The following is a 22,824-nucleotide window of genomic DNA, read 5'->3' on the forward strand; positions in this document are numbered from 1 at the left end:
CACCAGCTTGAGCTCTATATCACTATATTTACCGTTCAGGCTTGCTGTCTTTGACAGAGAGCGAATCACCTAGCTTGAGCTCTATATCACTATATTTACCGTTCAGTCTTGCTGTCTTTGACACAGAGCGAATCGCCAGCTTGAGCTCTATATCACTATATTTACAGTTCAGGCTTGCTGTCTTTGACACAGAGCGAATCACCAGCTTGAGCTCTATATCACTATATTTACAGTTCAGGCTTGCTGTCTTTGACACAGAGCGAATCGCTAGCTTGAGCTCTATATTACTATATTTACCGTTCAGACTTGCTGTCTTTGACACAGAGCGAATCGCCAGCTTGAGCTCTATATTACTATATTTACCGTTCAGACTTGCTGTCTTTGACACAGAGCGAATCGCCAGCTTGAGCTCTATATCACTATATTTACTGTTCAGGCTTGCTGTCTTTGACACAGAGCGAATCGCCAGCTTGAGCTCTACGTCACTATATTTACCGTTCAGGCATGCGGTCTTTGACACAGAGCGAATCGCCAGCTTGAGCTCTATATCACTATATGTATCGTTCAGGCTTGCTGTCTTTGACACAGAGCGAATCACCAGCTTGAGCTCTATATCACTATAGTTACGGTTCAGGCTTGCTGTCTTTGACACAGATTAAATCGCCATCTTCAGCTCTTTATCACTATATTTACCATCCAGGTTTGCTGTCTTTGACACAGAGTAAAACGCCAGCTTGAGCTCTATTTCACTACAGTTACATTTCAGGCTTGCTGTCTTTGACACAGAGTGAATCGCCAGCTTGAGCTCCATATCACTATATTTACCTTTCAGGCTTGCTGTCTTTGACACAGAGCGAATCGCCAGCTTGAGCTCTATATCACTATATTTACCTTTCAGGCTTGCTATCTTTGACACAGAGCAAATCGCCAGCTTGAGCTCTATATCACTATATTTACAGTTCAGGATTGCTGTCTTTGATACAGAGCGAATCGCCAGCTTGAGCTCTATATCATTATATTTACCGTCAAGGTTTTCTGTCTTTGATACAGAGTAAAACACCAGCTTGAGCTCTATATCACTATATTTACAGTTCAGGCTTGCTGTCTTTGACACAGAGTGAATCGCCAGCGTGAGCTCTATATCATTATATTTACCGTTCAGGCTTGCTGTCTTTGACACAGAGTGAATCGCCAGCTTGAGCTCCATATCACTATATTTACCTTTTAGGCTTGCTGTCTTTGACACAGAGCGAATCGCCAGCTTGAGCTCTATATCACTATATTTACCTTTCAGGCTTGCTGTCTTTGACACAGAGCAAATCGCCAGCTTGAGCTCTATATCACTATATTTACAGTTCAGGCTTGCTGTCTTTGATACAGAGCGAATCGCCAGCTTGAGCTCTATATCATTATATTTACCGTCAAGGTTTACTGTCTTTGATACAGAGTAAAACACCAGCTTGAGCTCTATATCACTATATTTACCGTTCAGACTTGCTGTCTTTGACACAGAGCGAATCACCAGGTTGAGCTCTATATCACTATATTTACCGTTCAGGCTTGCTGTCTTTGATACAGAGCGAATCGCCTAGCTTGAGCTTTATATCACTATAGTTACGGTTCAGGCTTGCTGTCTTTGACACAGAGTAAATCGCCATCTTCAGCTCTTTATCACTATATTTACCATCCAGGTTTGCTGTCTTTGATGCAGAGTAAAACGCCAGCTTGAGCTCTATATCACTACAGTTACCGTTCAGGCTTGCTGTCTTTGACACAGAGTGAATCGCCAGCTTGAGCTTTATATCATTATATTTACCTTTCAGGCTTGCTGTCTTTGACACAGAGCGAATTGCCAGCTTGAGCTCTATATCACTATATTTACCTTTCAGGCTTGCTGTCTTTGACACAGAGCAAATCGCCAGCTTGAGCTCTATATCACTTAATTTACTGTTAAGGCTTGCTGTCTTTGACACAGAGTGAATCGCCAGCTTGAGCTCTATATCATTATATCTACAGTATAGGCTTGCTGTCTTTGACACAGAACGAATCGTCAGCTTGAGCTCTATATCACTATATTTACCGTTCAGGCTTGCTGTCTTTGACAGAGAGCGAATCACCTAGCTTGAGCTCTATATCACTATATTTACCGTTCAGTCTTGCTGTCTTTGACACAGAGCGAATCGCCAGCTTGAGCTCTATATCACTATATTTACAGTTCAGGCTTGCTGTCTTTGACACAGAGCGAATCGCCAGCTTGAGCTCTATATCACTATATTTACAGTTCAGGCTTGCTGTCTTTGACGCAGAGCGAATCGCCAGCTTGAGCTCTATATTACTATATTTACCATTCAGACTTGCTGTCTTTGACACAGAGCGAATCGCCATCTTGAGCTCTATATCACTATATTTACCGTTCAGGCTTGCTGTCTTTGACACAGAGCGAATCGCCAGCTTGAGCTCTACATCACTATATTTACCGTTCAGGCATGCGGCCTTTGACACAGAGCGAATCGCCAGCTTGAGCTCTACATCACTATATTTACCGTTCAGGCTTGCTGTCTTTGACACAGAGCGAATCGCCAGCTTGAGCTCTATATCACTATATTTACCGTTGAGGCTTGCTGTCTTTGACACAGAGCGAATCGCCTAGCTTGAGCTCTATATCACTATATTTACCGTTCAGGCTTGCTGTCTTTGACACAGAGCGAATCGCCTAGCTTGAGCTCTATATCACTATATTTACGGTTCAGGCTTGCTGTCTTTGACACAGATTAAATCGCCATCTTCAGCTCTTTATCACTATATTTACCATCCAGGTTTGCTGTCTTTGACACAGAGTAAAACGCCAGCTTGAGCTCTATTTCACTACAGTTACCGTTCAGGCTTGCTGTCTTTGACACAGAGTGAATCGCCAGCTTGAGCTCCATATCACTATATTTACCTTTCAGGCTTGCTGTCTTTGATACAGGGCGAATCGCCAGCTTGAGCTCTATATTATTATATTTACCGTCAAGGTTTACTGTCTTTGATACAGAGTAAAACACCAGCTTGAGCTCTATATCACTATATTTACAGTTCAGGCTTGCTGTCTTTGACACAGAGCGAATCGCCAGCGTGAGCTCTATATCATTATATTTACCGTTCAGGCTTGCTGTCTTTGACACAGAGCTAATCGCCAGCTTGAGCTCCATATCAATATATTTACCTATCAGGCTTGCTGTCTTTGACACAGAGCGAATCGCCAGCTTGAGCTCTATATCACTATATTTACCTTTCAGGCTTGCTGTCTTTGACACAGAGCAAATCGCCAGCTTGAGCTCTATATCACTATATTTACAGTTCAGGCTTGCTGTCTTTGATACAGAGCGAATCGCCAGCTTGAGCTCTATATCATTATATTTACCGTCAAGGTTTACTGTCTTTGATACAGAGTAAAACACCAGCTTGAGCTCTATATCACTATATTTACAGTTCAGGCTTGCTGTCTTTGACACAGAGCGAATCGCCAGCGTGAGCTCTATATCACTATATTTACATTTCAGGCTTGCTGTCTTTGACACAGAGTAAATCGCCAGCGTGAGCTCTATATCACTATATTTACGTTTCAGGCTTGCTGTCTTTGACACAGAGCGAATCGCCAGCTTGAGCTCTATATCCCTATATTTACCTTTCAGGCTTGCTGTATTTGACACAAAGTGAATCGCCAGCGTGAGCTCTATATCGCTATATTTACCTTTCAGGCTTGCTGTCTTTGACACAGAGTGAATCGCCAGCTTGAGCTCTATATCGCTATATTTACCTTTCAGGCTTGCTGTCTTTGACACTGAGTGAATCGCCAGCTTGGGCTCTATATCACTATATTTTCCTTTCAGGCTTGCTGTCTTTGACACAGAGCAAATCGTCAGCTTGAGCTCTATATCACTATATTTACAGTTCAGGCTTGCTGTCTTTGATACAGAGCGAATCGCCAGCGTGAGCTCTATATCATTATATTTACCGTCCAGGTTTGCTGTCTTTGACACAGAGTAAAACACCAGCTTGAGCTCTATATCACTAAAGTTACCGTTCAGGCTTGCTGTCTTTGACATAGAGTAAATTGCCAGCTTGAGCTCTGTATCGCTATATTTACCTTTCAGGCTTGCTGTCTTTGACACAGAGCGAATCGCCAGCTTGAGCTCTATATCACTATATTTACCGTCCAGGCTTGCTGTCTTTGACACAGAGCAAATCGCCAGCTTGAGCTCTACATCACTATATTTATAGTTCAGGCTTGTTGTCTTTGACACAGAGCCAATCGCCATCGTGAGCTCTATATCACTATAGTTACCGTTCAGGCTTGCTGTCTTTGACATAGAGTAAATTTCCAGCCTGAGCTCTATATCACTATATTTACCCTTCAGGCTTGCTGTATTTGACACAGAGTAAATCGCCAGCGTGAGCTCTATATCATTATATTTAACGTTCAGGCTTGCTGTCTTTCACACAGAGCAAATTGCCAGCTTGAGCTCCATATCACTATAGTTACCGTTCAGGCTTGCTGTCTTTGACACAGAGCAAATCGCCAGCTTGAGCTCTACATCACTATATTTATAGTTCAGGCTTGTTGTCTTTGACACAGAGCCAATCGCCATCGTGAGCTCTATATCACTATAGTTACCGTTCAGGCTTGCTGTCTTTGACATAGAGTAAATTTCCAGCCTGAGCTCTATATCACTATATTTACCTTTCAGGCTTGCTGTATTTGACACAGAGTAAATCGCCAGCGTGAGCTCTATATCATTATATTTAACGTTCAGGCTTGCTGTCTTTCACACAGAGCAAATCGCCAGCTTGAGCTCCGTATCACTATAGTTACCGTTCAGGCTTGCTGTCTTTGCCACAGAGCAAATCACCAGCTTGAGCTCCATATCACTATAGTTACCGTTCAGGCTTGCTGTCTTTCACACAGAGCAAATCGCCAGCTTGAGCTCCATATCACTATGTTTACCGTTGAGGCTTGCTGTCTTTCACACAGAGCAAATCGCCAACTTGAGCTCCATATCACTATAGTTACCGTTCAGGCTTGCTGTCTTTCACACAGAGCAAATCGCCAGCTTGAGCTCCATATCACTATAGTTACCGTTCAGGCTTGCTGTCTTTCACATGTTTCTTCGGAACGGGTTCGAGCTTCAGTGCTTTCCGATCTGAGACGGATCTTGAGATAAGAGATAAGAGAAAGGGCAAGTGTTATGGAGGATGATCAAGAACTAATGGGCATGGCCAGCAACCATCTACAATTCATGGTATAGAATATTTCATTAAGCCATTATAGCTCAGTGGGTTGAGAGCAACGAGATATAGACAGCTCTTTATCACTATATTTACCATCCAGGTTTGCTGTCTTTGACGCAGAGTAAAACGCCAGCTTGAGCTCTATATCACTACAGTTACCATTCAGGCTTGCTGTCTTTGACACAGAGTGAATCGCCAGCTTGAGCTTTATATCATTATATTTACCTTTCAGGCTTGCTGTCTTTGACACAGAGCAAATCGCCAGCTTGAGCTCTATATCACTATATTTACCTTTCAGGCTTGCTGTCTTTGACACAGAGCGAATCACCAGCTTGAGCTCTATATCACTATATTTACCGTTCAGGCTTGCTGTCTTTGACAGAGAGCGAATCACCTAGCTTGAGCTCTATATCACTATATTTACCGTTCAGTCTTGCTGTCTTTGACACAGAGCGAATCGCCAGCTTGAGCTCTATATCACTATATTTACAGTTCAGGCTTGCTGTCTTTGACACAGAGCGAATCACCAGCTTGAGCTCTATATCACTATATTTACAGTTCAGGCTTGCTGTCTTTGACACAGAGTGAATCGCTAGCTTGAGCTCTATATTACTATATTTACCGTTCAGACTTGCTGTCTTTGACACAGAGCGAATCGCCAGCTTGAGCTCTATATTACTATATTTACCGTTCAGACTTGCTGTCTTTGACACAGAGCGAATCGCCAGCTTGAGCTCTATATCACTATATTTACTGTTCAGGCTTGCTGTCTTTGACACAGAGCGAATCGCCAGCTTGAGCTCTACGTCACTATATTTACCGTTCAGGCATGCGGTCTTTGACACAGAGCGAATCGCCAGCTTGAGCTCTATATCACTATATGTATCGTTCAGGCTTGCTGTCTTTGACACAGAGCGAATCACCAGCTTGAGCTCTATATCACTATAGTTACGGTTCAGGCTTGCTGTCTTTGACACAGATTAAATCGCCATCTTCAGCTCTTTATCACTATATTTACCATCCAGGTTTGCTGTCTTTGACACAGAGTAAAACGCCAGCTTGAGCTCTATTTCACTACAGTTACATTTCAGGCTTGCTGTCTTTGACACAGAGTGAATCGCCAGCTTGAGCTCCATATCACTATATTTACCTTTCAGGCTTGCTGTCTTTGACACAGAGCGAATCGCCAGCTTGAGCTCTATATCACTATATTTACCTTTCAGGCTTGCTGTCTTTGACACAGAGCAAATCGCCAGCTTGAGCTCTATATCACTATATTTACAGTTCAGGATTGCTGTCTTTGATACAGAGCGAATCGCCAGCTTGAGCTCTATATCATTATATTTACCGTCAAGGTTTTCTGTCTTTGATACAGAGTAAAACACCAGCTTGAGCTCTATATCACTATATTTACAGTTCAGGCTTGCTGTCTTTGACACAGAGTGAATCGCCAGCGTGAGCTCTATATCATTATATTTACCGTTCAGGCTTGCTGTCTTTGACACAGAGTGAATCGCCAGCTTGAGCTCCATATCACTATATTTACCTTTTAGGCTTGCTGTCTTTGACACAGAGCGAATCGCCAGCTTGAGCTCTATATCACTATATTTACCTTTCAGGCTTGCTGTCTTTGACACAGAGCAAATCGCCAGCTTGAGCTCTATATCACTATATTTACAGTTCAGGCTTGCTGTCTTTGATACAGAGCGAATCGCCAGCTTGAGCTCTATATCATTATATTTACCGTCAAGGTTTACTGTCTTTGATACAGAGTAAAACACCAGCTTGAGCTCTATATCACTATATTTACAGTTCAGGCTTGCTGTCTTTGACACAGAGTGAATCGCCAGCGTGAGCTCTATATCATTATATTTACCGTTCAGGCTTGCTGTCTTTGACACAGAGTGAATCGCCAGCTTGAGCTCCATATCACTATATTTACCTTTCAGGCTTGCTGTCTTTGACACAGAGCGAATCGCCAGCTTGAGCTCTATATCACTATATTTACCTTTCAGGCTTGCTGTCTTTGACACAGAGCAAATCGCCAGCTTGAGCTCTATATCACTATATTTACAGTTCAGGCTTGCTGTCTTTGATACAGAGCGAATCGCCAGCTTGAGCTCTATATCATTATATTTACCGTCAAGGTTTACTGTCTTTGATACAGAGTAAAACACCAGCTTGAGCTCTATATCACTATATTTACCGTTCAGGCTTGCTGTCTTTGACACAGAGTAAATCGCCAGCATGAGCTCTATATCACTATATTTACATTTCAGGCTTGCTGTCTTTGACACAGAGTAAAACACCAGCTTGAGCTCTATATCACTATATTTACAGTTCAGGCTTGCTGTCTTTGACACAGAGTGAATCGCCAGCGTGAGCTCTATATCATTATATTTACCGTTCAGGCTTGCTGTCTTTGACACAGAGTGAATCGCCAGCTTGAGCTCCATATCACTATATTTACCTTTTAGGCTTGCTGTCTTTGACACAGAGCGAATCGCCAGCTTGAGCTCTATATCACTATATTTACCTTTCAGGCTTGCTGTCTTTGACACAGAGCAAATCGCCAGCTTGAGCTCTATATCACTATATTTACAGTTCAGGCTTGCTGTCTTTGATACAGAGCGAATCGCCAGCTTGAGCTCTATATCATTATATTTACCGTCAAGGTTTACTGTCTTTGATACAGAGTAAAACACCAGCTTGAGCTCTATATCACTATATTTACAGTTCAGGCTTGCTGTCTTTGACACAGAGTGAATCGCCAGCGTGAGCTCTATATCATTATATTTACCGTTCAGGCTTGCTGTCTTTGACACAGAGTGAATCGCCAGCTTGAGCTCCATATCACTATATTTACCTTTCAGGCTTGCTGTCTTTGACACAGAGCGAATCGCCAGCTTGAGCTCTATATCACTATATTTACCTTTCAGGCTTGCTGTCTTTGACACAGAGCAAATCGCCAGCTTGAGCTCTATATCACTATATTTACAGTTCAGGCTTGCTGTCTTTGATACAGAGCGAATCGCCAGCTTGAGCTCTATATCATTATATTTACCGTCAAGGTTTACTGTCTTTGATACAGAGTAAAACACCAGCTTGAGCTCTATATCACTATATTTACCGTTCAGGCTTGCTGTCTTTGACACAGAGTAAATCGCCAGCATGAGCTCTATATCACTATATTTACATTTCAGGCTTGCTGTCTTTGACACAGAGTAAATCGCCAGCGTGAGCTCTATATCACTATATTTACGTTTCAGGCTTGCTGTCTTTGACACAGAGCGAATCGCCAGCTTGAGCTCTATATCACTATATTTACCTTTCAGGCTTGCTGTATTTGACACAAAGTGAATAGCCAGCGTGAGCTCTATATCGCTATATTTACCTTTCAGGCTTGCTGTCTTTGACACAGAGTGAATCGCCAGCTTGAACTCTATATCGCTATATTTACCTTTCAGGCTTGCTGTCTTTGACACTGAGTGAATCGCCAGCTTGGGCTCTATATCACTATATTTACCGTTCAGGCTTGCTGTCTTTGACATAGAGTAAATTGCCAGCTTGAGCTCAATATCGCTATATTTACCTTTCAGGCTTGCTGTCTTTGATACAGAGCGAATCGCCAGCGTGAGCTCTATATTACTATAGTTACCGTTCAGGCTTGCTGTCTTTGACACAGAGCAAATCGCCAGCTTGAGCTCTACATCACTATATTTATAGTTCAGGCATGCTGTCTTTGACACAGAGCCAATCGCCATCGTGAGCTCTATATCACTATCGTTACCGTTCAGGCTTGCTGTCTTTCACATAGAGTACATTTCCAGCCTGAGCTCTATATCACTATATTTACCTTTCAGGCTTGCTGTATTTGAAACAGAATAAATCGCCAGAGTGAGCTCTATATCATTATATTTACAGTCAGGCTTGCTGTCTTTCACACAGAGCAAATCGCCAGCTTGAGCTCCATATCACTATAGTTACCATTCAGGCTTGCTGTCTTTGCCACAGAGCAAATCGCCAGCTTGAGCTCCATATCACGATAGTTACCGTTCAGGCTTGCTGTCTTTCACACAGAGCAAATCGCCAGCTTGAGCTCCATATCACTATAGTTACCGTTGAGGCTTGCTGTCTTTCACACAGAGCAAATCGCCAGCTTGAGCTCCATATCACTATAGTTACCGTTCAGGCTTGCTGTCTTTCACATGTTTCTTCGGAACGGGTTCGAGCTTCAGTGCTTTCCGATCTGAGACGGATCTTGAGATAAGAGATAAGAGAAAGGGCAAGTGTTATGGAGGATGATCAAGAACTAATGGGCATGGCCAGCAACCATCTACGATTCATGGTATGGAATATTTCATTAAGCCATTATAGCTCAGTGGGTTGAGAGCAACGAGATATAGACATTTCCTACAGGTCATACTGTGTAATCCTATCAAAGCAGATATAACCTGTTATACCTATATGGTCAATAAAATGAGTTGCGTTGCAGTGAATTAAAATACCTATTGTATAAGGGCCATGGCTCGGGCTACAGCTGTGAAAACATGCATGCATTTCAGTGAGTTTTCAAATGCATTGTTCACACTTGCATGTTATACCTGTGTTTTAGGTGCAGAGAAGATCCAAGCTGCAGATCAGCAGAAAAGTTAGCATGACCAAACCAACCTATGTTTGCTGCAACACAATATGAGTCTTTAAGTGCTTTTTGTGTCCAGGGGACAATGGGGTGTACGCCTCCACTCAGTGGTCAGAGCTTTACTCTTATTAGCAACCTGTGAGTGGGAGCCAGCCAATCAGGAGGCTTGAAACGTTGGCTGATACTCCTGATCCAGTCTGCGTTCCAAGTCACCTAATCAGCAGCTCCCCAGCCCACCATCTTCCCACACCGCTGCCGAGGCAGTCATTTTGTCCCCACCTCCAATCCCCACTTACCTGTTTTCTACAGAAATTGTTGCCGCCGCTCTCCTGCAGCTTCTCTCCTTGCTCTGTTTGGCCGCCATGGAAAGGGAAGAGGGGCTCAGTATGGAGCATCGCCTTCCTCAACCATGATTGCGATATTTTTGCATAGTATATTCTTTCATTCAATGAACTAGAAGCCACAAGTGTCCCGTTCTTTGAATTAAAATACTTTTTGTGGTTTTTTTAACACCCCGGGTTACAAGTTTGGTAACCCAGGGAGCTAATGTCGTTATTAACCCACTTCACTCAGGCCTTTAAGTCGGGCTGCCGGGCTGTTATCCCCGGTATAGCCCATGGATTGTGTTAATAATGCCATATTATGTGTAGGCAGCAAAACACTTGGTGTGGACTATCAGCCAGTGTCACACACTGTGGTAAGGGGAAAATGGAGAGAGACTCAAATCATTTGAATTTTATCCAAGAGGGCTCATTACCATCTAGGTGTCATTGCCCATACATACCCTCTGCTTGGCTCCATCCATCTGGCCACCCAGGATCAAGACTCTGGCCCACTACAGGCTTTTTTAATTGCAACAGTGTTTGCTTAGACTTGCCCAAAACATGCCTGAATAAATTCCCAAATAGAGCTGTGAGGCAGGTCTGTTCACTGAAGGGGCGTGTCCACGTCACTAACCATAGGTGAAAGTCGGCTGATTAGACATAAGGCTGCCGCTGTCTGCGGCTCCTCTGTAGAGAATGCACAAGTCTACTGGCCCGCAGTATATGTGCATCGTGCAAGCGGTCCCTACAAGTGTACTGGCCCGCAATATATGTGCATCAGGCAAGTGGTCCCTACAAGTCTACTGGCCCGCAGTATATGTGCATCAGGCAAGCGGTCCCTACAAGTCTACTGGTCTGCAATATATGTGCATCATACAAGCGGTCCCTACAAGTCTACTGGCCCGCAATCTATGTGCATCAGGCAAGTGGTCCCTACAAGTCTACGGGCCCGCAGTATATGTGCATCATACAAGCGGTCCCTACAAGTCTACTGGCCCGCAGTATATGTGCATCAGGCAAGTGGTCCCTACAAGTCTACTGGCCCGCAGTATATGTGCATCATACAAGCGGTCCCTACAAGTCTACTGGCCCGCAATATATGTGCATCAGGCAAGTGGTCCCTACAAGTCTACTGGCCCGCAGTATATGTGCATCATACAAGCGGTCCCTACAAGTCTACTGGCCCGCAATATATGTGCATCAGGCAAGTGGTCCCTACAAGTCTACTGGCCCGCAGTATATGTGCATCATGCAAGCGGTCCCTACAAGTCTACTGGCCTGCAATATATGTGCATCAGGCAAGTGGTCCCTACAAGTGTACTGGCCCACAGTATATGTGCATCATGCAAGCGGTCCCTACAAGTCTACTGGCCCGCAATATATGTGCATCATGCAAGTGGTCCCTACAAGTCTACTGGCCCGCAATATATGTGCATCATGCAAGCGGTCCCTACAAGTCTACTGGCCCGCAATATATATGCATCAGGCAAGTGGTCCCTACAAGTCTACTGGCCTGCAAAATATGTGCATCATACAAGTGGTCCCTACAAGTCTACTGGTCCGCAATATATATACATCATTCAAGCGGTCCCTAAAAGTCTGCTGCCCCACAATATACGTGCATCATGCAAGTGGTCCCTACAAGTCTACTGGCCCGCAATATATGTGCATCATTCAAGCGGTCCCTAAAAGTCTGCTGCCCCACAATATATGTGCATCATGCAAGCGGTCCCTACAAGGCTACTTGCCCGCAATATATGTGCATCATGCAAGCGGTCCCTAAAAGTCTGCTGCCCCGCAATATATGTGCATCAGGCAAGTGGTCCCTACAAGTCTACTGGCCCGCAATATATGTGCATCAGGCAAGCGGTCCCTACAAGTCTACTGGCCTGCAATATATGTGCATCAAACAAGCGGTCCCTACAAGTCTACTGGCCTGCAATCTATGTGCATCAGGCAAGTGGTCCCTACAAGTCTACGGGCCTGCAGAATATGTGCATCATACAAGCGGTCCCTACAAGTCTACTGGCCTGCAATATATGTGCATCATACAAGCGGTCCCTACAAGTCTACTGGCCTGCAATATATGTGCATCATACAAGGGGTCCCTACAAGTCTACTGGCCCGCAATCTATGTGCATCAGGCAAGCGGTCCCTACAAGTCTACGGGCCCGCAGTATATGTGCATCATACAAGCGGTCCCTACAAGTCTACTGGCCTGCAATATATGTGCATCATGCAAGCGGTCCCTACAAGTCTACTGGCCCGCAGTATATGTGCATCAGGCAAGCGGTCCCTACAAATCTACTGGCCCGCAGTATATGTGCATCATACAAGCGGTCCCTACAAGTCTACTGGCCCGCAATATATGTGCATCATACAAGTGGTACCTACAAGTCTACTGGCCCGCAGTATATGTGCATCATACAAGCGGTCCCTACAAGTCTACTGGCCCGCAATATATGTGCATCAGGCAAGCGGTCCCTACAAGTCTACTGGCCCGCAGTATATGTGCATCATGCAAGCGGTCCCTACAAATCTACTGGCCCGCAATATATGTGCATCAGGCAAGTGGTCCCTACAAGTCTACTGGCCCACAGTATATGTGCATCATGCAAGCGGTCCCTACAAGTCTACTGGCCTGCAATATATGTGCATCATACAAGCGGTCCCTACAAGTCTACTGGCCCGCAATATATATGCATCAGGCAAGTGGTCCCTACAAGTCTACTGGCCCGCAGTATATGTGCATCATGCAAGCGGTCCCTACAAGTCTACTGGCCTGCAATATATGTGCATCATGCAAGCGGTCTCTAAAAGTCTGCTGCCCCGCAGTATATGTGCATCATGCAAGAGGTCCCTACAAGTCTACTGGCCCGCAATATATGTGCATCATATAAGCGGTCCCTACAAGTCTACTGGCCTGCAATATATGCGCATCATGCAAGCGGTCCCTACAAGTCTACGGGCCCACAATATATGCGCATCATACAAGCGGTCCCTACAAGTCTACTGGCCCGCAATATATGTGCATCATGCAAGTGGTCCCTACAAGTCTACTGGCCCGCAGTATATGTGCATCATGCAAGCGGTCCCTACAAGTCTACTGGCCCGCAATATATATGCATCAGGCAAGTGGTCCCTACAAGTCTACTGGCCCGCAGTATATGTGCATCATGCAAGCGGTCCCTACAAGTCTACTGGCCTGCAATATATGTGCATCATACAAGTGGTCCCTACAAGTCTACTGCCCCATAATATATGTGCATCATGCAAGCGGTCCCTACAAGTCTACTGGCCCGCAATATATGTGCATCATGCAAGCGGTCCCTAAAAGTCTGCTGCCCCGCAATATATGTGCATCAGGCAAGCGGTCCCTACAAGTCTACTGGCCCGCAGTATATATGCATCAGGCAAGCGGTCCCTACAAGTCTACTGGCCTGCAATTTATGTGTATCATACAAGCGGTCCCTACAAGTCTACTGGCCTGCAATATATGCGCATCATGCAAGCGGTCCCTACAAGTCTACGGGCCCACAATATATGCGCATCATACAAGCGGTCCCTACAAGTCTACTGGCCCGCAATATATGTGCATCATGCAAGTGGTCCCTACAAGTCTACTGGCCCGCAGTATATGTGCATCATGCAAGCGGTCCCTACAAGTCTACTGGCCCGCAATATATATGCATCAGGCAAGTGGTCCCTACAAGTCTACTGGCCCGCAGTATATGTGCATCATGCAAGCGGTCCCTACAAGTCTACTGGCCTGCAATATATGTGCATCATACAAGTGGTCCCTACAAGTCTACTGCCCCATAATATATGTGCATCATGCAAGCGGTCCCTACAAGTCTACTGGCCCGCAATATATGTGCATCATGCAAGCGGTCCCTAAAAGTCTGCTGCCCCGCAATATATGTGCATCAGGCAAGCGGTCCCTACAAGTCTACTGGCCCGCAGTATATGTGCATCAGGCAAGCGGTCCCTACAAGTCTACTGGCCTGCAATTTATGTGTATCATACAAGCGGTCCCTACAAGTCTACTGGCCCGCAATCTATGTGCATCAGGCAAGTGGTCCCTACAAGTCTACGGGCCCGCAGTATATGTGCATCATACAAGCGGTCCCTACAAGTCTACTGGCCTGCAATATATGTGCATCATACAAGCGGTCCCTACAAGTCTACTGGCCCACAATATATGTGCATCATACAAGCGGTCCCTACAAGTCTACTGGCCCGCAATCTATGTGCATCAGGCAAGCGGTCCCTACAAGTCTACGGGCCCGCAGTATATGTGCATCATACAAGCGGTCCCTACAAGTCTACTGGCCCGCAATATATGTGCATCATGCAAGCGGTCCCTAAAAGTCTGCTGCCCCGCAATATATGTGCATCAGGCAAGCGGTCCCTACAAGTCTACTGGCCCGCAGTATATGTGCATCATACAAGCGGTCCCTACAAGTCTACTGGCCCGCAATATATGTGCATCAGGCAAGCGGTCCCTACAAGTCTACTGGCCCGCAGTATATGTGCATCATACAAGCGGTACCTACAAGTCTACTGGCCCGCAGTATATGTGCATCATACAAGCGGTCCCTACAAGTCTACTGGCCCGCAATATATGTGCATCAGGCAAGTGGTCCCTACAAGTCTACTGGCCCGCAGTATATGTGCATCAGGCAAGCAGTCCCTACAAGTCTACTGGCCTGCAATATATGTGCATCATACAAGCGGTCCCTACAAGTCTACTGGCCCGCAATCTATGTGCATCAGGCAAGTGGTCCCTACAAGTCTACGGGCCCGCAGTATATGTGCATCAGGCAAGTGGTCCCTACAAGTCTACTGGCTTGCAATATATGTGCATCATACAAGCGGTCCCTACAAGTCTACTGGCCCGCAATATATGTGCATCAGGCAAGTGGTCCCTACAAGTCTACTGGCCCGCAGTATAAGTGCATCATACAAGCGGTCCCTACAAGTCTACTGGCCCGCAATATATGTGCAACAGGCAAGTGGTCCCTACAAGTGTACTGGCCCGCAGTATATGTGCATCATGCAAGCGGTCCCTACAAGTCTACTGGCCCGCAATATATGTGCATCATGCAAGTGGTCCCTACAAGTCTACTGGCCCGCAATATATGTGCATCATGCAAGCGGTCCCTACAAGTCTACTGGCCCGCAATATATATGCATCAGGCAAGCGGTCCCTACAAGTCTATTGGCCCGCAGTATATGTGCATCATGCAAGCGGTCCCTACAAGTCTACTGGCCTGCAATATATGTGCATCATACAAGCGGTCCCTACAAGTCTACTGGCCCGCAATATATGTGCATCATGCAAGCGGTCCCTACAAGTCTACTGGCCCGCAATATATGTGCATCATGCAAGCGGTCCCTACAAGTCTACTGGCCCGCAATATATGTGCATCATGCAAGCGGTCTCTAAAAGTCTGCTGCCCCGCAATATATGTGCATCATGCAAGAGGTCCCTACAAGTCTACTGGTCCGCAATATATATGCATCAGGCAAGCGGTCCCTATAAGTCTACTGGCCTGCAATATATGTGCATCATTCAAGCGGTCCCTAAAAGTCTGCTGCCCCACAATATATGTGCATCATGCAAGCGGTCCCTACAAGTCTACTGGCCCGCAATATATGTGCATCATGCAAGCGGTCCCTAAAAGTCTGCTGCCCCGCAATATATGTGCATCAGGCAAGTGGTCCCTACAAGTCTACTGGCCCGCAGTATATGTGCATCAGGCAAGCGGTCCCTACAAGTCTACTGGCCTGCAATATATGTGCATCATACAAGCGGTCCCTACAAGTCTACTGGCCTGCAATCTATGTGCATCAGGCAAGTAGTCCCTACAAGTCTACGGGCCCGCAGTATATGTGCATCATACAAGCGGTCCCTACAAGTCTACTGGCCTGCAATATATGTGCATCATGCAAGCGGTCCCTACAAGTCTACTGGCCTGCAATATATGTGCATCATACACGCGGTCCCTACAAGTCTACTGGCCCGCAATCTATGTGCATCAGGCAAGCGGTCCCTACAAGTCTACGGGCCCGCAGTATATGTGCATCATACAAGCGGTCCCTACAAGTCTACTGGCCTGCAATATATGTGCATCATGCAAGCGGTCCCTACAAGTCTACTGGCCCGCAGTATATGTGCATCAGGCAAGCGGTCCCTACAAGTCTACTGGCCCGCAGTATATGTGCATCATACAAGCGGTCCCTACAAGTCTACTGGCCCGCAGTATATGTGCATCATACAAGCGGTCCCTACAAGTCTACTGGCCCGCAGTATATGTGCATCAGGCAAGCGGTCCCTACAAGTCTACTGGCCCGCAGTATATGTGCATCATACAAGCGGTACCTACAAGTCTACTGGCCCGCAGTATATGTGCATCATACAAGCGGTCCCTACAAGTCTACTGGCCCGCAATATATGTGCATCAGGCAAGCGGTCCCTACAAGTCTACTGGCCCACAATATATGTGCATCATGCAAGCGGTCCCTACAAGTCTACTGGCCTGCAATATATGTGCATCATGCAAGCGGTCCCTACAAGTCTACTGGCCCGCAATATATGTGCATCATGCAAGCGGTCCCTACAAGTCTACTGGCCCGCAATATATGTGCATCATGCAAGCGGTCCCTACAAGTCTACTGGCCTGCAATATATGCGCATCAAGCAAGCGGTCCCTACAAGTCTACTGGTCCGCAATATATATGCATCAGGCAAGCGGTCCCTATAAGTCTACTGGCCTGCAATATATGTGCATCATTCAAGCGGTCCCTAAAAGTCTGCTGCCCCACAATATATGTGCACCATGCAAGCGGTCCCTACAAGTCTACTGGCCCGCAATATATGTGCATCATGCAAGCGGTCCCTAAAAGTCTGCTGCCCCGCAATATATGTGCATCAGGCAAGTGGTCCCTACAAGTCTACTGGCCCGCAGTATATGTGCATCAGGCAAGCGGTCCCTACAAGTCTACTGGCCTGCAATATATGTGCATCATACAAGCGGTCCCTACAAGTCTACTGGCCTGCAATCTATGTGCATCAGGCAAGTAGTCCCTACAAGTCTACGGGCCCGCAGTATATGTGCATCATACAAGCGGTCCCTACAAGTCTACTGGCCTGCAATATATGTGCATCATGCAAGCGGTCCCTACAAGTCTACTGGCCTGCAATATATGTGCATCATACACGCGGTCCCTACAAGTCTACTGGCCCGCAATCTATGTGCATCAGGCAAGCGGTCCCTACAAGTCTACGTGCCCGCAGTATATGTGCATCATACAAGCGGTCCCTACAAGTCTACTGGCCTGCAATATATGTGCATCATGCAAGCGGTCCCTACAAGTCTACTGGCCCGCAGTATATGTGCATCATACAAGCGGTCCCTACAAGTCTACTGGCCCGCAGTATATGTGCATCATACAAGCGGTCCCTACAAGTCTACTGGCCCGCAGTATATGTGCATCAGGCAAGCGGTCCCTACAAGTCTACTGGCCCGCAGTATATGTGCATCATACAAGCGGTACCTACAAGTCTACTGGCCCGCAGTATATGTGCATCATACAAGCGGTCCCTACAAGTCTACTGGCCCGCAATATATGTGCATCAGGCAAGCGGTCCCTACAAGTCTACTGGCCCACAATATATGTGCATCATGCAAGCGGTCCCTACAAGTCTACTGGCCCGCAATATATGTGCATCATGCAAGAGGTCCCTAGTGGCCTAGTGGCCGTGGAAGACTCTTCATTCCTCCTTTGACATCACGTTGGCCCCGATGAAGGTTTACACAGAGGTGGGGAGAGAAGCTTTTACAACTCTGGGGTGTCAAAATATGGAACCCCTTGCCTGCCAGTCGGCGTCAACAAACATCCTATAATATGTGGTACCAATAGGCTAAAGCATATCTGTAAGAGCTTGGTTTTATGCCAACTGTCTGGTCTTTTTGTCTAATGTGGATTATCTGTGCAGTCTGATACTCCATATTTATTGCTAAATTATATGTATCTACAATGTTGTGCTGGATTCGTACCATGATGCGGCTTTGTGGAAATGTGTGTGCGTGATAAATGCATATTCACTGTGCACTGTCTTTCAACACAACAGGTTTGACAAAAGCTAAGGTGCCTATGTGTCATCAAAGATAAGTGAATGCAACAACTGCAAATAGCACTGAAAGAGGGAAGACATTTAGAGGATTAATTCTATAAATCTATTTCTCTAAGGATCTCTATGAATGTGTATCCATCCTATCTTCTTCTACAATTCTTCAGGATCCCCCCATAAGGGAGTGGACACATCACCCCTTGCTACAAGTATCAAGACTGCCATCAGACCACAAGGGAGTGACAGATGTTGCAGCCATTATCCTCACACCCAAACCATGAGGTTATCTAAATGAAAATATTTGGTTCATGGCTACAACAACTTTAATGTTAGCTTGACCTTTGTCAAAAATGTAATGTGCACTGTGGCCAGTGTACATTAGTGATTCAAGCATACAATCCATTTTATACATTTTATACAGACATATATGTCAAATATAAAGTATTCAGTTCATTCTTATGTCCCTAAAAGTTGATTAGATGTTATCAAAAGGAGCCAGTAACCCTCGTTGATGCCATTTGTCCAATTTCAATTAATCATAGTGGTATTTCGAAAGAGTACAATATGAGTACACCAGACTGCTCCTCTTGGAATTATAAAATTCTGTCAGAACATAACGTATATGGTGTTTCTATGTGTTTTATAATGTGCAGTAAGACAAGTGTAGCATCCTATATATGACTATGATATACACTAAAAGTGATCATTGTAAACTTTAAAAAGGGACAGTTTACAATGTTAGTACATGTACATAAATTCATTTTCCTGTTTTAAATAGTGTATTTTTCTCAGAATACAAACCAATTGGTCTCTCAAAATGTCCTACCTTCTTGGCAAAGGTTGCACAGAGATGTGAGCATCAAGGCAATGTGTTTTTTGTGTGCTGCCCACTAATTGGTAGGTAGGGTTGCTATAATAGGAATAGAAAACACTAGTGTAGAACCCCATGAACATTTCCTCTAGTCCTTTACAAGGTCTCTCAAAACACCAGTGACATTCTTACATACACTCTCTTTGCCACACGAGTGTATGTATTCAATATCAGGCCAGACCCCACCTAAGGGATGCCTCCAAAACTGCTGCTCTCATGCTACTTCTAACCTTTATAAAACACGGCACTCCACTTGCCCCCACCAGCAACATCATTTTGTATTTTCTCTAGTCGCACGGCTATCAGCAACAGCTGGGGTGGCTCTAGCAAATGTGAAGCTGACAATGCAACTCTCATCCATAGAGAGTGACAAAGAGTGAGAGCCACATGGAGTATATACATTTTAAAATTGCTCTAAATAGCCAGTGAAATCTTTCACTGCATTGAGGAAGCCTGGTAGCGGTGCATACGAGGATAAATATATTCCAATGCAGGGGTATTGCTAGGTCTGTAAAAGATCAGGGGCTATGCTAATGTGAGGACTGTCGGGACTTGGGGCTAGCTAGTGTTTTGGTTGTAGCATCTAAGCTTCTATCCGGGGCTTAAACCAAAAGACCTGGGGCTATAGCCCCTTCAGCCACCCCCTCCCAAGCAACGCCTCTGTTTGGTAGTAACAGCAGTTTTCGTCGTGGAGAAGAAGCCACCAACTTGCATAGAGTATGGCTCTAGTGAGCTCTTCCAGGCGTGTTTTCCAAGAAGCCAGTTTGAATTTTCCTGCTTTCCAAAGGGTTCTGTACAGAATTCGAATCACAGAGCTCACAGAGTTACTAACTATAAATTCATGCCATTCAGACTGTACAAGAACATTTAACCTGAATAATTATCAGTATTAGAACCCTTTATTGAACTTTGAGCACAGCCAAGCCAATCAGCATGGTGGATTTCTGGCCACTTATGTCCAATAGTGCCTGCAATTTCGCACTCTCTGAGGCTCACTGCTCCCAATAGTCCCCCCCTTTCCCCCTGACAACAGGGCTCGCCTTTCACTCAGGAGACTTTCCTTCCTCACCCCCCCCCCCACTCAGGTTCAGATGCACCGCCGGCATCCAGGCGCGCCCCAAGGAGGGCATTTAGTCGAGCTTCGGGGAATCTGAGGGCAATCACGGCCTACCTCTGACCAGCGACTCAAAGTTCAGAATGCCCACTTGTCTAGCTTTGTCAGTTACTCAATGGCTGGATAGAATGTTGCTTCTCTAGTTGGATTCCAAATAGCCATTTAGGACTGAAAATCTAAAAAATAAGGACGCCCATGTTTGCCTTTAGACCTGTGGTATTCAAACGTTTTAATGCCGACCCTCCCCACCCCCCGAGAAAAAATATTGTAGTTGAGCCCCCTCTTCAGTCAAAGATATTGCTGCTGACCCCCCCTCCACCACCCACGTGTCATTTCTATTTAAAATAAATCACTGTACTCTGTTTTGGAAGAGCCTCACGCCCCACAACCACGGAAACCCTTTGGGCACCCGTAGGAGGGAAACTTCACAGTTTGAATATCATTGCACAAGACTAACAGGACACATGTTGCAACAATATCTTCTCTCACCAGAGGTATTGGGCCTCATTCCGAGTACGGCGCTAACCAATGGCGCTATTAACACCTTGGTTGACGCCGTACCCGGACCGGCAGCGCCTTGGTGGATGGCGGAATTACTGCCCCATTCCAAGGTTGGCGGGGCGGTAATTCCCCATTCACCAAGGCTCTTCCCCATTCCCAAATGAGCCCCCATAGGGCTCAATGGGAATGGGGAAGATGCAAATAACGGTGACCGTTCATTACGGTCACCGTTATTGGCTTGGAGGCCCCTTTGCGCCCTCGACTTTAACACCTGCTCAAAGCAGGCGTTAAGGGCGAGGGCGCAAAGGGAACCTCGGAGTATGGCGGTAAGGGATTACCGCCACCGGTCTCGTTAGCGGTGGCCGCTATCCCTTACCGCCATACTCGGAATGAGGCCCATTGTCCTTACATGCACAAGTAATAGCATTTACCCCAGGACACCACAAGCCTATGTATTTCCATTTTCCGCTGCCCCATTAAGAGGCCAGCAAACCTGTTGGGAAACCTGGTGATTTCCTCGCAAGCCACGGCTCTCTGGAATTTCCTGAGATACCCGGATGCTGGTCAGTCTCTGAACTATATTGTCAAGGCGCTTTTTGAGTTTATTTTATTTATTTATTCGCATTTGTAAAGAGCACAACTGCCCTCGGGCATCGTGGCGCTGTTAAGAATACTTGCTTGGTTACATAAGTGCATGTGGTCAAATCGGTAGCAAAACATGAAAACCAACCCCAACTTGAAGGGTGGCAACAACAGGTAGTGCATATAGGTACAATTTGTGGCAAAAAACAAAATTGTTAACCCCATCTTAAAGGGTGGCAACAACAAGTGATGCATAGGTCAAAATTGGTGGCATAAGACATGAGCTTCAACCCCCTTCTTAAAGGGTGGCACAACAGGTAATGCATGTAGTCACAGTTGGTGGCATAAAACATGAGTGCCAGCCACATCTTAAAAGGTGGCAACAACAAGTAATGCATAGGTCAAAATTGGTGGGATAAAGCCTGAACGTCAACCCCCATCTTAAAGGGTGGCATAACAGGTAATGTATATTGGTAGACTTGGTGGCATAAAACATGAACGCAAACCACTTCTTAAGGTGACAACAGCAAGGTAATGCATGTGGTCAAGATTGGTGGCATAAAACATGAGCGCCAACCCCATCTTAAAGGGTGGCAACAACAAGGTAATGCATATGGTCAAAATTTGTGGCATAAAACATGAGCGCCAACCCCATCTTAAAGGGTGGCAACAATAAAGTAATGCATGTGGTCAAAATTGGTGGCATAAAACATGAGCGCCAACCCATATTGGGTTGGGAAAACGAATTTAGTCTAGGAGCGCTGGAACTGCCCACCACTTGCAGCTAACAGATGTCACCTCTCCTGGCCCTTGAGCATGGCCACCACTTGCAGTTAACAGATGCCACCTCTCCTGGCCCTTGAACATGGCCACCACTTGCAGCTAACAGATGTTACCTATCCTGGCCCTTGAGCATGTCCGCTGCACTCTTGCAGAGTTGAATCGGTTCCTCTGCTCCAATCCTGCAGGAGCTCCCCAGTCTTTTCTCCTTTTCTTGGTCTTTCTTCCCTTTGTGGGCATCGTGTTTGGGTCTCTGCGAGTCTGAAGGGGGAAAAAAACAAATGTCAATCTATGCCAGCGCCCAGTACCCGCCGTAGAAAGCTAATAACAACATTGCCAGCTCCCCGAAAGCCTCCCACTATTTTCCTGAGCAACTCTGCCAGGTCCTAGCTCTCCTCTGTGAATCCCAGAACTTCTCTGCCTGCTCCCAAAGACTCATCCCAGAATTCCAATAAAACACTGCCCTCTCTCAGACCCACCCACAAATGCAAAAAACGAAGGGGCTGGTGTCTCCCAGATCCCTCAAGCAGCTACAGAGCCATGACCTAGATTTCTGCCACCAGCTCCACAGGATCGCCAGCTGTTCCCAGACTTTCTGTAACA

General features: G+C 45.9%; 1 protein-coding gene across 6 annotated transcripts in view; it reads right to left on the minus strand.

Annotated features, from left to right (window-relative positions):
- LOC138503325 (transcription elongation factor A protein 3-like) overlaps positions 1-22,824 on the minus strand; it is a 305,734-nt gene that overhangs the window by 167,371 nt on the left and 115,539 nt on the right. For 5 of the 6 annotated variants that reach the window (XR_011279617.1, XM_069622956.1, XM_069622955.1 and 2 more), the window contains exons 4-6: positions 22,338-22,482; positions 9,457-9,531; positions 5,120-5,194 (exon numbers count right to left, since the gene is read on the minus strand). Coding sequence is in view for 5 of the 6 variants with exons in the window: in XM_069622956.1 (XP_069479057.1) it covers positions 5,120-5,194; positions 9,457-9,531; positions 22,338-22,482 (295 nt within the window). In the remaining variant the exon portion in view is untranslated. The remainder of the gene's footprint in view (positions 1-5,119; positions 5,195-9,456; positions 9,532-22,337; positions 22,483-22,824) is intronic. The other variant, XM_069622954.1, reaches the window with a different exon arrangement.

This window comes from Ambystoma mexicanum, chromosome 11 (assembly GCF_040938575.1).
Source record: "Ambystoma mexicanum isolate Mex_15411 chromosome 11, UKY_AmexF1_1, whole genome shotgun sequence".
Lineage (NCBI taxonomy): Eukaryota > Metazoa > Chordata > Amphibia > Caudata > Ambystomatidae > Ambystoma > Ambystoma mexicanum.